We start from the raw sequence: 14,314 nt of genomic DNA, 5'->3' as shown, positions 1-14,314 counted from the left end.
CCCCACGGCAGGCTGCAGAGAGGTTAATCCACCAGCCTTCGTGTCCTGCTGCGGGTTCAGTGGCACGGTCACATCCACTGCTGCGCTTTCAAGCTCACATACACGAGTACGCACACTGTCAGCTCATCAATTTTAGATGATGGAAGAAAAGGAGCCAGGGAGTAAAAATAGTTCTTTACAATGCACAAGCCCATTCACTTTTAGTTTCTGCCCACTTCTTTTGTTCTTTAAACTTAATCAGTGATCACTTTTTATTTTATTAGCATTCAACCATCTGTTTCATCTGCTCCAATTAAATGGTTGGAGGTAGTGAAACTGTTGGCTGGTCTTGAGGAAAGCGCCTCTAGAGAGGCTCTCTCTCTCTGGCATTGTAACTGGAAACAGGGTTTCTTACATAGATAATGAGATTAAGATGCCGGCTGTGATATGGCCACATTCATGTGTTAAACGGCAAACTTTTTACACGAACATCCTCGCCTTCTCTGTCTCTCCATGTTGTTGCCTGCTTGTGATGAAAGTCTTATTTACCTGTTTTCCTATCCCTTGAGGCTAATTATTGTTTGACTTGTTGTTCGAAGGTTCTTGTTCACTCCTATAATTAGATATTTGATAAAGCAGAAACCTCTGGCCTGGTTACGGGCAGTGATATAATTATATTTTAAAATCCTCACTGGGGTGTTTGGCACTGATGGGTGCTCTGTAAAATCTGATCAGAAAATCAAGCACCTTATTTCTATAGTACTGTAGTAATGTTGTTGTTGTGAATTAATTTTAGCATTAGTTTGCTAGATTTATTTTTTATTTAAACATATTAAATTTTGAATTCTGCAAAGAGAAAGAAACATAAGAGCCCAAAGACGTGACTCTGGAATAACCAGTGGCACAAAAAAAAAAAAAAAGAATAAATCGGTAAAAGAATAAACAAAAAATACTTTGGGAACTAGATGGATAAATATGGAATTCTGAAGACACATGACAAAACACAAAAGAGCAATTAAAAGCAATTTTATTTAATTTGACATTATTTTTGATCAATTGTTCAATTGTATATTTGAATAATAAAAGTAAATGTTTGACTTATTGAATGTTAATTAGACTGCTTTATCTTCAGTATTTGTTTCCGAGCCTGTCGGGTTTGAGCCACAATCTGGTTCCAACTACTTCAACTATTGTCTATTTATTTACCATAACTGCGCAACAAAATCTGTCTCTGAAGTCATTTGACATGAGAAGTAAACACTATTGTTGCCAAGTGTTCTCTCCTGTTCCATCTACAAAACTGAATTTGGAGTTTTCTCTTGAAAAATAAAAGAAAAAGAATTGAATGAAAGTTTATGTTGAAATAGAACAATTTAAGTTTGAGAAATAAAGGTATCTATTTAAAAATAAAAACAAATGTATTTAGATATAGATAGAACACATTTTAATTTATGTTCAGTCTTGTTTTTATTATATTATTTCCAAACAGATTTATTTCTATGTATATTTCCTTGTTATCTCATTCTTGAACAGATTTTCTAATGTTTTGTGGCATTCTTATCATTCCATAGTGTCATTTTACAATGTTGCAAAAATCAGGATGGCATGAAAAGCACAGGGGACAAACTGCAGCTGTAAAGTGCCTGGGACAGAGATGATCTGGTAGATAAGTAGAGGACCATTGAATATATATTGGGGAGCGGACTGGCAGAGAAGGAATAGGTGAATGGAGATTAGAGGCAGGACAGGTCAAAGGTCTGTCAAAGGTCAGGCAGTCGGAAGTAGCAATGCCTGAAAAGACATGACTGAATGTGTGCGAAGAAAAAGAAAAATTACCAGACTGAACGAATGGTTGGGCAGCACGATGGTGTGGTGGTTTACACAGTAGCCTCGTGGCAAGAAGGTTCCTAGTTTGAATTCCAGCAGGGGCCTTTCTGTGGGGAGTTTTTATGTTCTCCCTGTGCTCGCATGGGTTCACTCTGTTAGATCGATTGATATAGATGCTAAATGGACCTTAGGAGTGAGTGCTTTGTTTGTCTTTGTGTTGTTCCTGCAGCAGACTGGCGACCTGTCCAAGGCGTACTCTGTCTCTCATAGCTGGAATAGACTCCAGGCCCTGCCCTGTGACCCTGAATAGGATAAAGTGGGTATGAATGATGAATGATTGAATTACCAGCACTTAAATCTAAAAGTAACACTGTGTTTGGAATGTATGGGATCTATTAGTAGAAATGCAGTATAATATCCATGAATTTATTTGCATTACTGTAAGAACAAGTTTTTTTTTTGTTACCCTCCTAGAACAAGCCCAATAGACCCACAGATGTTACAGGGCAACATGTTGCACTGCCACTTTTCTGTTATTGCAGGGACCACAGTAGTTTATCCAATGTGCTTAAGAGAGGAGAATGAGCTAATGGGTTTAATTGGTTCCAGCCTTTGCCTTGCTCCTTGCTGGATGTGTCACATTTACTCACCACAATGTGTAACAGCTACGTTGGTCCGCAGCTCAAAATATAGTAGTTTCCCAATAAAGACTCAAAGATTTTAAAACTTTGCACTAGTCTCTGGGCAACAAAGTGTTTTAGTCTACATCTGCTTTTTAAAATGGTAACATGGAAACATTTTGCACCAATAATGATAAAATCACACCAAATGTTACATGCTAAAATTTTTCTTTGAAAATTGCAACATGCTTTCCTTTGGCATTTTGTGGCAATGTCACTAATGTGATATTGCACAACAATTACATGTTCACTTTTATAAGGAGGTAAGAGGGGCGGATGGTGGTATTACACCACGGACACCCACACTAGAGAACCAATTTCATATTCGAACTGACCCAGTATCGTCTAAAAACACTGGACTTAGCTGTTAGTTGTGGTTGGTTTGAGTTACGACGTTATGCAGTGTTAATCATTACCACCTCGCAATCTCTTTGCCATTATTGGACACTCCTACTTGTCAAAGTAGTACCTATTACATGTTTTCTTGTGAGACCGGGCAGGGTATTGGACTAGCTGCATATAGACTGTGGAAATTAAAAATTCTATGGGTATATTCTCAGATGATCCATATATTTGGTCTCTTAGTAAGTGGTAATTGTTAAACTTGGCAACATTTTTAGATTTTTACTCTGGGAGAAATATATAAAATAAGGCTTTTGGCGCCCTGAAGTTACTTCCTGATGTGCTGGACATCACAGTAAGGTGACAATTTTCTGCGACTGCCTGCGCTCCACAGAGGATGTTACGTGACTATCATCAATGTCATAAAAAGGAGCCATTTGAGTTAGACAGAATATTTATATTCATGCAGTTTATATGAGACGTGACGATAGCTAACTAAAATTTATTCTGTGATAACTCATTTCTGTAAACCAACAGGTTTAGAAGATGCAGAATTCACTCTCTGTAAACATCCTTTTTAACTGCACTCATAAATAGGCAAGTATTATGTAGACTGTCATTCACAACCTGTGGAGCATCTTAATAACACCCACCTTAATAATGATAACAGTCAATACATCGTCATGGCAACTACGCTTCTTATCCTAACAACTGCCTCGCCGCCCACAGAAGTCCCACAGCAACCGTCACTAAGCAACCCCCCTCCCTCTTCTCAGCCTCTCTATTTAAGGAGCAGAGGAGGAGGAATGATAAATGATGCTGCACAGGATTTACTTTTCAAGAGGATGTGGAGTTGTACACACAACTTGTTGCTCCTAATTGCTTTGCTCAAAATGGTGCAGAAAAAAATCCATCTTGTTAACTGTGTGACGTATCTGTAGCATAGATAAGGATTTGTTGATGAGTTTTTTTGGTTGTGGTAATATATATTTCCCAATAGATGTCAGAGTTGCGTTTTTACATTTTTGGCTTTTGAAAGACTCTTTTGTTTTGCTCCATAACAGCACTGTCCCTACTTCTGTTGTTAGACTCAACAACCATTTAGCTAAGTCATGTGTCACTTGAAGGCACAGGATATCCTGTCAAAGGACCCTGTATTGTTCAACGTTTTCCCCTCAGCCCACTCTAACCATTCTAAGTTTTGGTGTGAGAAGTAACTGTGACGTTTCAACGATATCACTTACAAGATCAGAATTTCAACTAATTAAAATGTTTCCTCGTTCCCTGAGTAGCTTTTTCCGTCTGGTCTTGTTTTTACAAACCGAACGCTAAAACAGGAAGTGTCTGCAATCCAACGGAACAATGACAACTCAAGGAGAGAGTGAGGGAGGACTGTGGATTTCCCACTCAGAACAAAAATTTGGAATTCATGAAGACGCCATTTTGGTTGTTTTTTTCTCATCTGATCTGAAATGGGATACAGAGCCGAATATATGCTGGAGGTTGAAACCACACAAGCAATGTTTTCCTGTCATGATCAGCCTTTTTTATGTGCTGAATGTAGCGCTCCCACACATCCCTGACCCTGGCTGTACTCTCTGACTCGCTGTGGGACAGGGCACAGCTGACAGAAGGGGGTGCGGCTAACACAAGGAGGAAATGTAGGCAGGAACACGTGACTGTAGTTGTTCTCCCAAACACACACCGAGTGACCGTCTGGGGTGGATTTTATCAGGTCAAAACGTTGTAACGGGACACTGAAGGACCTCTGGATTTACTTGATCCCCGATAAGTTTAGTGATTATTATAATGCTGATTGAATATAGGATTTCTTTGGTTGCAAATTGTAACTGCTTCCAGTTATTTCTTTGTAATGGACTTGGAGAGAATCTGGTAGGAAGTTTTAATACATGTATTATGTGATTTTTCACAGTAAACAGTGCCTGTTTTACACCTGCTGCTAATGTAACAACCTGATCCTTTCTGTCAGTATAGTGTTGCTGGTATGTCGCAGCGGCGGAGTATGCTTAGATAATTGCTGACTTTTCAAAATATTTTACTGCTGTTGAGTTTGTCTGACGAAGACAAACCTACTGTGAAGAAACACTATTTGGCTTGGCAAAATATTAACCAAACCCTGGACTCTTCAAAAGGAGCGATAGATGACAGAAACTTTTATCTGTTGGATTAGCAATTTACTATGTAGACAAGGAAAGTTGTGAGGTCTCGGGGGCTGGAACTGCTTGAAACACTAAGAATTTGCCACTAATATAAATCCATCATGAGTTCCAGTAAGAGATGGTTAGTTTCACGCCGCTCTAAACTCTACAAGTAAGTCAATTTTTGTTAGTTCTGATGTACTTCTATTTTGCATGTCAAAAGGTTTGGTTTAATACTTAGTCAGGGCGATTATGACTCGTTCTAATAGCTTCTTCTTTTCTTCTGTAGTGTGGAAGGGGAATCCCAGTGTCCAGAGACAGGCACCCACAAAGACAGCTCTTTCGGCCAGACGCCTTACCTGCGAGGTTCAGAACGATACAGTGACAGCAGCAGTGGTGCTCCCAGGGGCCCTTCATGTGTGGCTGCCTCCAGCTCTGCCAGCTTGGCCTGGGCACTGCGAACACGCCACCAACCTGCAAGCCTGGCCCTCCGTAAGCAAGAGGAAGAAGAGAACAAGAGATGCAAGGCCCTTTCTGACAGCTATGAGCTGTCCACAGATCTGCAGGATAAGAAGGTAGCAACACTCACGTTTCTGTTGGTCATAGGAGTTTGTCCATAACATCCACACTGCGAATCTATTTTTTTCTTCATCTCTCAACCTTTGCAGGTAGAGATGTTGGAGAGAAAGTACGGAGGCTCATTTGTAAGTCGGAGAGCAGCTAAGACCATTCAAACTGCTTTCAGACAGTATCGCATGAACAAGAACTTCGAGCGCCTCCGAAGCTCCGCCTCAGAGAGTCGCATGACGCGCCGCATCATCCTGTCCAACATGAGACTCCAGTATTCCTTTGACGAGCGGCAGCCTCCGCAGCAGGCCCAGACACAGACCAACTTCACCCATAGTGTGGCCATAGGGCCTCCTCACTCCCCCGATCCAGACCGCCCTGGAGACTTCACCCGCCTAGAGGACTCCTTCTCCAAACAGGTAAAATTGTTGTGAGTTGTTTTTGTATGATGAACTTAGCAAAAAAGTAAGGCTAAACCAAACGAGACTGATCAAACAAGCAGGCAAACCAACTAAACTGCCTATCTACTCTTGTCATCCTTAAACCCAGAAAGCATCCTGTTGACACAAAGTTTTTGGTTTAGAACAGCTCCCCTCTCTTCTTTTCCAGGTGAAGTCCTTAGCTGACTCCATAGATGATGCCCTTACCTGCCGCGCGGGTCGCGATGACTCCCAGGAGGGCAGCAGGGAAGGTGGAGGAATCAGTGAAGACTTTGGAGAGTGTATGTGGAGCAGCAGCAGCAATCCCTCCTCCCAGAGAGGTTTGGGAGAACGAGGCAGGGGTGCAGGAGGAGGGCTCAGTATGCATGGTGACAGTACAGCCACTTCCTATAGTGATGTCACCCTTTACATGGACGACGGTATGCCGTCCTCTCCGCTATCCCTCGACCGGGCACCCAGCAGCACAGATACAGAGTACTGGGGCCCTGTTGGTGGCGTGGGAGGTCGTGAGGACAGCCGGGATACTGAGGGAGGTGGCAGCAGCAACAGTCGGCGCAGCACCCCGTGTACTGAGTGCAGAGACTACCGTCAAAGGGGCGCACACCTGCCTCTTCTCACTATTGAGCCACCCAGTGATAGCTCAGTAGACATGAGTGATCGCTCAGATCGGGGCTCCCTGAACAGACAGCTGGTCTACGAGCAGGAACCAGGGGTAGGTTCAGGCTCCCCTCAGGGAACCCTCAAACAGTCCCCGAACACAGGCAGCCGCACCTCCTCTGCAGCAGCTGCCCAGGGTCAGACCCGGGCACCTGGCAGACCCATACCCACACATATCCCACACCAGGTGGCAGCCCACCACCACCATCACCACCACCCTATCCATCACCATCAGTACCCTGACACACCCTCATCCTCTTCCTCCCCACAGCAGCCCCCCACCACCCCCCTGTCGTCCTCCTCCTCTACAGCTCTGCCACCCGGTGGTCTGGAGCAACCGTGCTGCTCCGACGGAGACAATGACTCACTCAACTCCACTACCAACTCCAACGAGACAGTCAACTGCAGCTCAGGCTCCTCATCTCAGGACAGCTTGAGGGAGCCTCTGCCTCCTCTAGGCAAGCAGACTTACCAGAGAGAGAGCCGGCACAGCTGGGACTCTCCACCCTTCAACAGCGATGTGGTGCAGAGACGCCAGTACCGCATCGGTCTCAATCTTTTCAATAAGTAAGATGTCGTACTAATAAACACAAATACTTGTGAGTAACTATCAAGATGGTGTTCATACAGATGCAGGGAAAAAGTTCACGGTAATGTTTCTTCAACTACAGGAAGCCAGAGAAAGGGATCCAGTACCTGATAGAGAGAGGTTTCGTATCAGACACTCCTGTCGGGATTGCTCGTTTCATCCTGGAGAGAAAAGGCCTCAGCAGGCAGATGATTGGGGAGTTTCTGGGAAACCGACAGAAACAATTCAACAAAGATGTTTTAGAGTGAGTACTCAAAAGAGAGATTGGATTTTTTTTTTTTCTCAGACAAACGGTTGTATTGGATCAGAAAGTGCAAGACCAACATGTCTGAAAGCTCCAGATGATTCTATACTCAGATCTAACTCATATCAGCTTATGTGAACATCATGTTTCAGCTCACGATTCTAATTCCATGCCTGAGTGGATACAGCCTTTAGGCAAACTTTATCCCCTTACACATATAATAAATATATCAGGCGACTCGATGCTCAAGCTCTGCATGGTTGAATATTTCTTAGTCTGCAGGGTGTGTAGTAACCGGGACCTCTGATATGTGTTTCAGCTGTGTGGTGGATGAGATGGACTTTTCAGGTATGGACATCGATGATGCTCTGAGGAAATTCCAGGCCCAAATTAAAGTTCAAGGAGAGGCCCAAAAGGTGGAGAGGCTTATAGAGGCGTTCAGGTTAGTATGTGACGTGTAGTTAAAAGCCCTAGATTTCAGTTGCTGTGGCTAAGGTGTCAAATTTAAAACGTTTGGTCGTGTTGTTTTTGTCCTCAGTCAGAGATATTGTGTGTGTAATCCGACCCTGATTCGGCAGTTCCAGAACCCTGACACCATCTTCATCTTGGCCTTTGCCATAATCCTCCTCAACACAGACATGTACAGTCCCAATGTCAAAGCTGAGAGGAAGATGAAACTCGAGGATTTCATCAAGAACTTGAGAGGTGCTGTCGGACAGACAAGACAAATGCACTCACTGAATGACTTGAAGAAACACATCAGTTTTAGCATGCACTTATGACATGTAACAAAATGTTATGTAAACTATGTTACTTGTAAGTTATTTGATTGCAATAGCTTAAGAAGCAGGAATTTGATTTGAATTATTCTTATTTTTAGTTATCTTTCAGATAAATCTGGTGTGTGACTGTACTGTATGAATAAATGTATATGGTGCAAATATTTTATAAAACCATTCATGTCCTTGGATTTACCCAAGGTGTAGATAATGGTCAGGATATACCCAGGGACCTGTTGGTTGGGATCTACCAGCGAATACAGAAATGGGAGTTACGGACCAATGATGACCATGTGTCCCAAGTGCAGGCAGTGGAGAGGGTCGTTGTGGGCAAGAAGCCTGTAAGTTTCTACAGCCAACTAAGGCGTCCACGTGGGGCTCTGTAATATGATTTTGCAAAAACTTTACTCATATATATGTACTTCTTTTGCCCATATAGGTGCTATCTCTTCCCCATCGAAGGCTGGTATGTTGCTGCCAGCTCTATGAGGTGCCTGACCCCAACAGACCTCAGAGGACAGGAGTGCACCAACGAGAGGTCTTTCTCTTTAATGACCTGCTGGTGGTAAGACTCACTGTTATCAATTATTAAGAGACGGCAGTGTGTGTTATTTATAAGGCTCTGTAAAAGTATTCTGTTTTTGTTTTGCACCAGGTGACCAAAATCTTCCAGAAGAAGAAAACCTCAGTGACTTATAGTTTTAGACAGTCTTTCCCTTTGGTTGAGATGCAAGTACACATGTTCCAAAACTCATGTAAGAAACTATTTTCCTTTTGAACCTTTTAATTGTTCTTAGTTATCATCATATTTGATGACAGTATTTATTCCTCCCTGGTTGCTTTTAGACTACCCCCATGGCATACGCCTGACCTCAGCGAGCCTGGGAGGGGAGAGAAAGATTCTTATTGTCTTTATGGCGCCCAGTCAACAAGACCGCACCCGCTTTGTTAGCGACCTCAGGGAGAGTATCGCTGAAGTGCAAGAGATGGAAAAATATCGAGTGGAATGTAAGCACTCCATCTGCTGTCCAGTCCTGTGAATTACACTTTAAATGTTAGGCCGCAAAGGCACGTGCAACAATGCAGAGAGTTAGTTAAGTGTTTGGTGAAGATGCCATTTGGCTCATTCTTCTCTGTGCTATATTTCCCTCTAATTTAATATTCCCATGTGCACACTGTGTGAATCTTCAGCGGAGTTGGAGAAACAGAAAGGTGTGATGCGGCCCAGCTTGCTAGCTGGAAGTGTGGTTGGAGGAGGTGTAGGTGTGAAGAGCGATGTTGTGAATGGCACCTTGGGAAGGACAAGTTTTGATGACACCTGCTCAGTGGGCGAGGGTCTCAAACGCACGGCACTCAGCTCTTCTCTCAGGGATCTATCAGAGACAGGTGAGCACATCGCCACGGCAACGGGGCCAGTCCCATGTCATTACTGTCATCTGGGTAGCATGATCTTGGGCTCTTTTTCTTATGCTACATAATCTTGCTCTTTCCTGCTGACATTCAGACACAGCTCATATGGCTTTTGTCATTTCAAGTAGAAAAAATGAACAAACATATCAATAATTCACGCTTTGCTAATATGATTCTTCCTGGTGGGGTGCAGGGAAACGTGGTCGCAGGAACAGTGTTGGTTCTCTGGACAGTACCATGGAAGTAAGTGTCTGTGTAAGACTAGATTTAGGACTGTAACTTGCAACAGAGTTACATTTCCCCCCGCTTGTCTTCCAAAGCATGCCCAGTGTTTATATAGTGTGCATATACAGTATGCATGCATGTTTGTGTGTCCTGCACTGACTCCTTTTGCATGGCTACGGGTAATTAAAATCGTCCATGCATGTCTCGTGTGACGATGTGAGCAGAACAGGAAGTTATACTTTTAGTAATTCTGCTGTGTTTTTTCTGAAGTCTGATGACACTTCATCTTCCCAGGGCTCCATCATTAGCAGCCCACAGCCTCATCAACGCTATCCTGTGCCAGGTGTACTTCCTGGCTGTTATGGAACAGAAGACTTCCGGCCTCACCGCCCCATCCTGAGCCCCGGGACAGGGGTGGGGGGTGGGCCGGGGCAGCAACATACCACTGCTGGGACAGGAGTTGGGGGAGTCTCCAGCAGTGTAGAGAGAGCAGGAGCGGGGAGCGGCCCTGGGGGGAGCACCAGCAGCAACAACAGCGGCTCCTTCCTGGGCTCCCTATTTGGCAGCAAACGCGCCAAACCACCAGGCCCCCTTATTCCACCGGGGCCACCCTACCCCGCACCTGTACCCCCACCGACTACGGGAGGGCCCCCGCCTCACTCCCCTTCATCTCTATGCCAGTTGGACGGGGGTTCTTCCAAAATCCAGGCACTGCACGCACAGTACTGTCACGCGGCCACCGTACAGCCTCCACCACCTTACTACCATCACCATCGCTACCACATCCAAACTGTCCCTCCTCCTTTGCAAGGTGTGCCTCCTCATACTTTACAGAGAGGCCAACTACCCTGTCGTCAACCCCTCGGCCCATCACACGTCCAGCACCCACAGCTGGCCCATCTCTCCCAGCTCTCCCAGCATGGGCTTCCGGGTCGTTACAACAACATGGTGGTAGGATGTCCCCCACCCCTTTCTCCTCTCTCCCAACATTCCCAGAACCCACAGTTCGCCCTCTACCATGTGCAGCCCACACACTCCATCAGAGGGGGAGGCGGCCCTGGTACCAAACCTCCACTAACCTTGTCTCACTCCCACCCCCACCCCCACGCACACTCCCAAACCCACCCCGGACACGTTCTCACGCCGCACCCTGCCAGCCACTCTACCCACCAAACACACTTTATATTCGGCACTCTGCCCCACAACCTACCGTCCGGCTCCGTCAATTCACATCACGCAGCCTCCGCCGCCCCGTATCTGCCCCAGTACCCTCCTCTCTCCTCCATCCCTCCTCCCCCACCACACTCCCCTTTACCCCCCCCTTTGTCCCCCCTTACCCCTCTTACACCTATCTCCCCTCTCCCCCCCCAGCACCCCGGGCAGCCTCAGCAGGGGCCGCAGGTGACGGGGGCTGGAGCGACAGGTACAGGGGGCAGCTCCAAATCCAAGCCTATCAACCGGATAAGTACCGTGGTGTGAGCAGGATTTGGGGCTCCAGGGATCAGAGGTCAGATAACAGATTGGTGGAGGTGGGCAGATCGAGAGCCAGAACCAAATCTGCCCGGACAGAAAGCAACAGCAGCAGCGCTGGTGACAAGAAGAAACGCAGTCTGCTTCGACTCTGTTACTTTCACCTCCGCTTCCCGCATATGTAGGTGCAGATAGGGAGCACAGCGAGAGTTAAATAATATTTGCCCACATCCTTATAACCTGCCGCAACAGAAAGGCACACACTACGTGAACACAGATTCCACATATTGCCACATACAATCAAAAAAGTCTATAGCCATATAGTTTAAGATGAAACTAAATCTATATCGAGTTATACTGCCTCAGTTTTAACTGTTTGAAGTCAAGTTGAGTATGTATGAGACAATGTACAGTGCCAAGATGTGATAATGTGACAATGGTCAAACGAAGCCTAAACGTATTCACCTGCTTAGATGGGGATGTAAATAAAGACTGAACCACTAAATGCATTCCAGCGGCGTTTTGCATTAGCAAACAGAAGAAAGTTGCCAAAAAAGAAAAGAAAAGTCCCTTGACTTTGCAATAATTTACCTAACTTCATGATGTCTCCATCCATTCTTGCGGGTTTGGCTTTGCTGACAGGCATCTTTTCTTACTCAAGAAAACCTCAGATTTTTTGCTCTGTCTTAAATTTCTGAAAGCAGTGCACGGTTCTCTGACAGTCTTTTGCTTAAGGGTCTTTTTCGTGTTAGCAAGAGGCTTTATGACACTTTCCATGTGGGGTATGGAAATCTATGACACAAACAATAATATATTTTGAATGTTTCTGAAGCTTCTTGCTGTTTTATTGATATTATGATATACCTGCTATGAGTATGATGAATATTGTCCAATAATTGTTTTTATTAGTGATTAATTATATCAGCAGATGTTTGTACATGGTTATAGAGAGTGTATGCGCATACAGATTCTCTCAGTTTGCCATAACCGCTAGAGGGTATTCTGATATGTGAAATGTGATTTATTTTCACAGTACCATAGTGTCCATAATGTTGAGTTTTAAATAATTACTATTTTTGACTGTTGAAAATTTGAACACAGATAATGTTCCTAATTTTCTTATCTGTTTGTTGTGAGCAAACGGACACAACTTCTTAGATGGGGCAACCAACAAAACTTGAATTTACAGAGTGAATTTAAGTCCATGTTTTATTTCTTTATTTCTTATGCATTTCCCAGATTTGGAAAAAAAAGAAGAAAAAAAGAAGCTTAAATGGGGTTGTTAAGATTGGATAGACATAATTATTCAGGGCTCCTATGCCCACTTCCTCGCAGCCATCAGATTGAATCATTCTGCGTTTTTCTATGTTTTTGAAAGAAGCACGCTTTTACATGAGTTTTCGTGGTTTTGCATATGTGATGTCTTAAGTCAGAAATTGCCTTCTCCTGACTCTCCCTGTCCTGACACTTTCAGAAATATCTTATTACATTTTCTAATGCCTTGGCACCCTGCTGAGGGCTTCTTGTTGGAAAATATTATGAGAGTCGCGAATGTAAAATAGCCTACAGGTACATACTGAAATTCCTGTTCTTCTTTTTTTCCCACGTGGGCCTCGCGTAAGTCTTACCCCTTTTGCTACTGCAATCTTTGAAAGTGCAAGTGAGCACTAACGTAGTTTAACACGGTGCCACTGATTACCACGTGAAAACCTAGGAGAGACCAGATGGGAGAGCACAAAATAAAGATGTCTGATGAACAAGCTGCTGAAAAAGATGCAAAAATTCCAGAAGATTTGAAGTGTCAAAAAAAAAAGTTTTTTAAGAAGGTTTGGAGAGAGTCAAGATCGTTAAATGAAGATTTTAGATGTATGTGTTGCTATCCTTTTCTTTTTATGGTGTCCTTTTGAACTCTTCTTGCATGAGTATATCTGCACTTATTGAATAGATTGTACTGTATAAACCTAAATGTACATATTAAACTATACATAGGCTTCTTATAGATACGGGATGAACTGCTCCCATTCTGTATTCAGGTGCGTGCATGTGAGTGCCACTAAGTATGCACATATACAACAAGGACAGGCACAGGAGATGTTGGCCTAAAGGAATATTGACCTCTATTTCTTTTCTTATTATTTCAGACTGATGGTGCGAGAATGAGTTACAGTGACAAATTCAATTCAAGCCTGATGAACGTTTATATGTCAGTGCACTTACTGATATTATTTCAAACATTATTTACATTTTTTTCTTTGTGTATGTATTATGTGTACTGAAAGAATAGAGAATTGAGACGTGAATATTTATTGCTTCTGATAAATTAAAGTGTCCTTGCAGTGAAGTGACCAGTGTGTGTGTGTAGTTTGTGTGACATTAAAGCAAAATAAGGTGCATAAGGTACTATGTCAATGACCAGCATTATAGTAATTTAATAAAACTATTGCCTTTAATTAGGCACAGACGTGTGCACAAGGTACTATGTCAATGATATGAACAGCATTATAATAATTTAATAAGACTATTGCCTTTAATTAGGCACAGACATGTTATTTCTCTTCGGATATTTTTTTTTAATGCTGTTCAACCTTATCGCAAGCAAATGAGCATCAGTATTTTTATCAAGTGGCATCATTCACTTGTAACCAGTCGAAGTCGGCGTGTAAGAGTCAACAACATCCGGTCAGAATCCAGACAAATCAACACAGGAACTCTGCAGGCCTGCTTCAGCTCCCCAGTTCTTTTCATACGATTCACAAACAATTCCAGTCGCTCCGTGAAACTTCGTTTTTTTACATTTCCTGGCAACACCACCCCCCTCAGCTTCCAGAACAATGACACAAATCCACCAGCTCACTTTTCTAAAATAGAAAACTTTGTGCAATGGGGACATTTTTTTTCTCATTTACAATGGACACTTCGTTTTTTAATACAGACTTAGTGTGCACG

At 43.6% G+C, this 14,314-nt stretch overlaps 1 protein-coding gene across 1 annotated transcript in view; it reads left to right on the top strand.

Annotated features, from left to right (window-relative positions):
* iqsec2b (IQ motif and Sec7 domain ArfGEF 2b) overlaps positions 1-13,713 on the top strand; it is a 32,397-nt gene extending 18,684 nt beyond the window's left edge. Inside the window, 14 exon segments of the mRNA XM_075475102.1 lie at positions 5,277-5,562; positions 5,656-5,973; positions 6,164-7,218; positions 7,323-7,484; positions 7,804-7,926; positions 8,023-8,189; positions 8,465-8,604; positions 8,703-8,828; positions 8,919-9,018; positions 9,110-9,271; positions 9,455-9,649; positions 9,867-9,916; positions 10,193-11,257; positions 11,260-13,713. Coding sequence (XP_075331217.1) covers positions 5,277-5,562; positions 5,656-5,973; positions 6,164-7,218; positions 7,323-7,484; positions 7,804-7,926; positions 8,023-8,189; positions 8,465-8,604; positions 8,703-8,828; positions 8,919-9,018; positions 9,110-9,271; positions 9,455-9,649; positions 9,867-9,916; positions 10,193-11,257; positions 11,260-11,553 — 4,243 coding nt within the window. The 3' untranslated portion in view covers positions 11,554-13,713.
* The last annotated feature ends 601 nt before the right edge of the window (positions 13,714-14,314 follow it).

This window comes from Odontesthes bonariensis, chromosome 10 (genome assembly GCF_027942865.1).
Source record: "Odontesthes bonariensis isolate fOdoBon6 chromosome 10, fOdoBon6.hap1, whole genome shotgun sequence".
Classification (NCBI taxonomy): domain Eukaryota; kingdom Metazoa; phylum Chordata; class Actinopteri; order Atheriniformes; family Atherinopsidae; genus Odontesthes; species Odontesthes bonariensis.
Note: the sequence above shows the minus strand (reverse complement) of the source record. Positions and strands in the feature narration are given on the sequence as shown.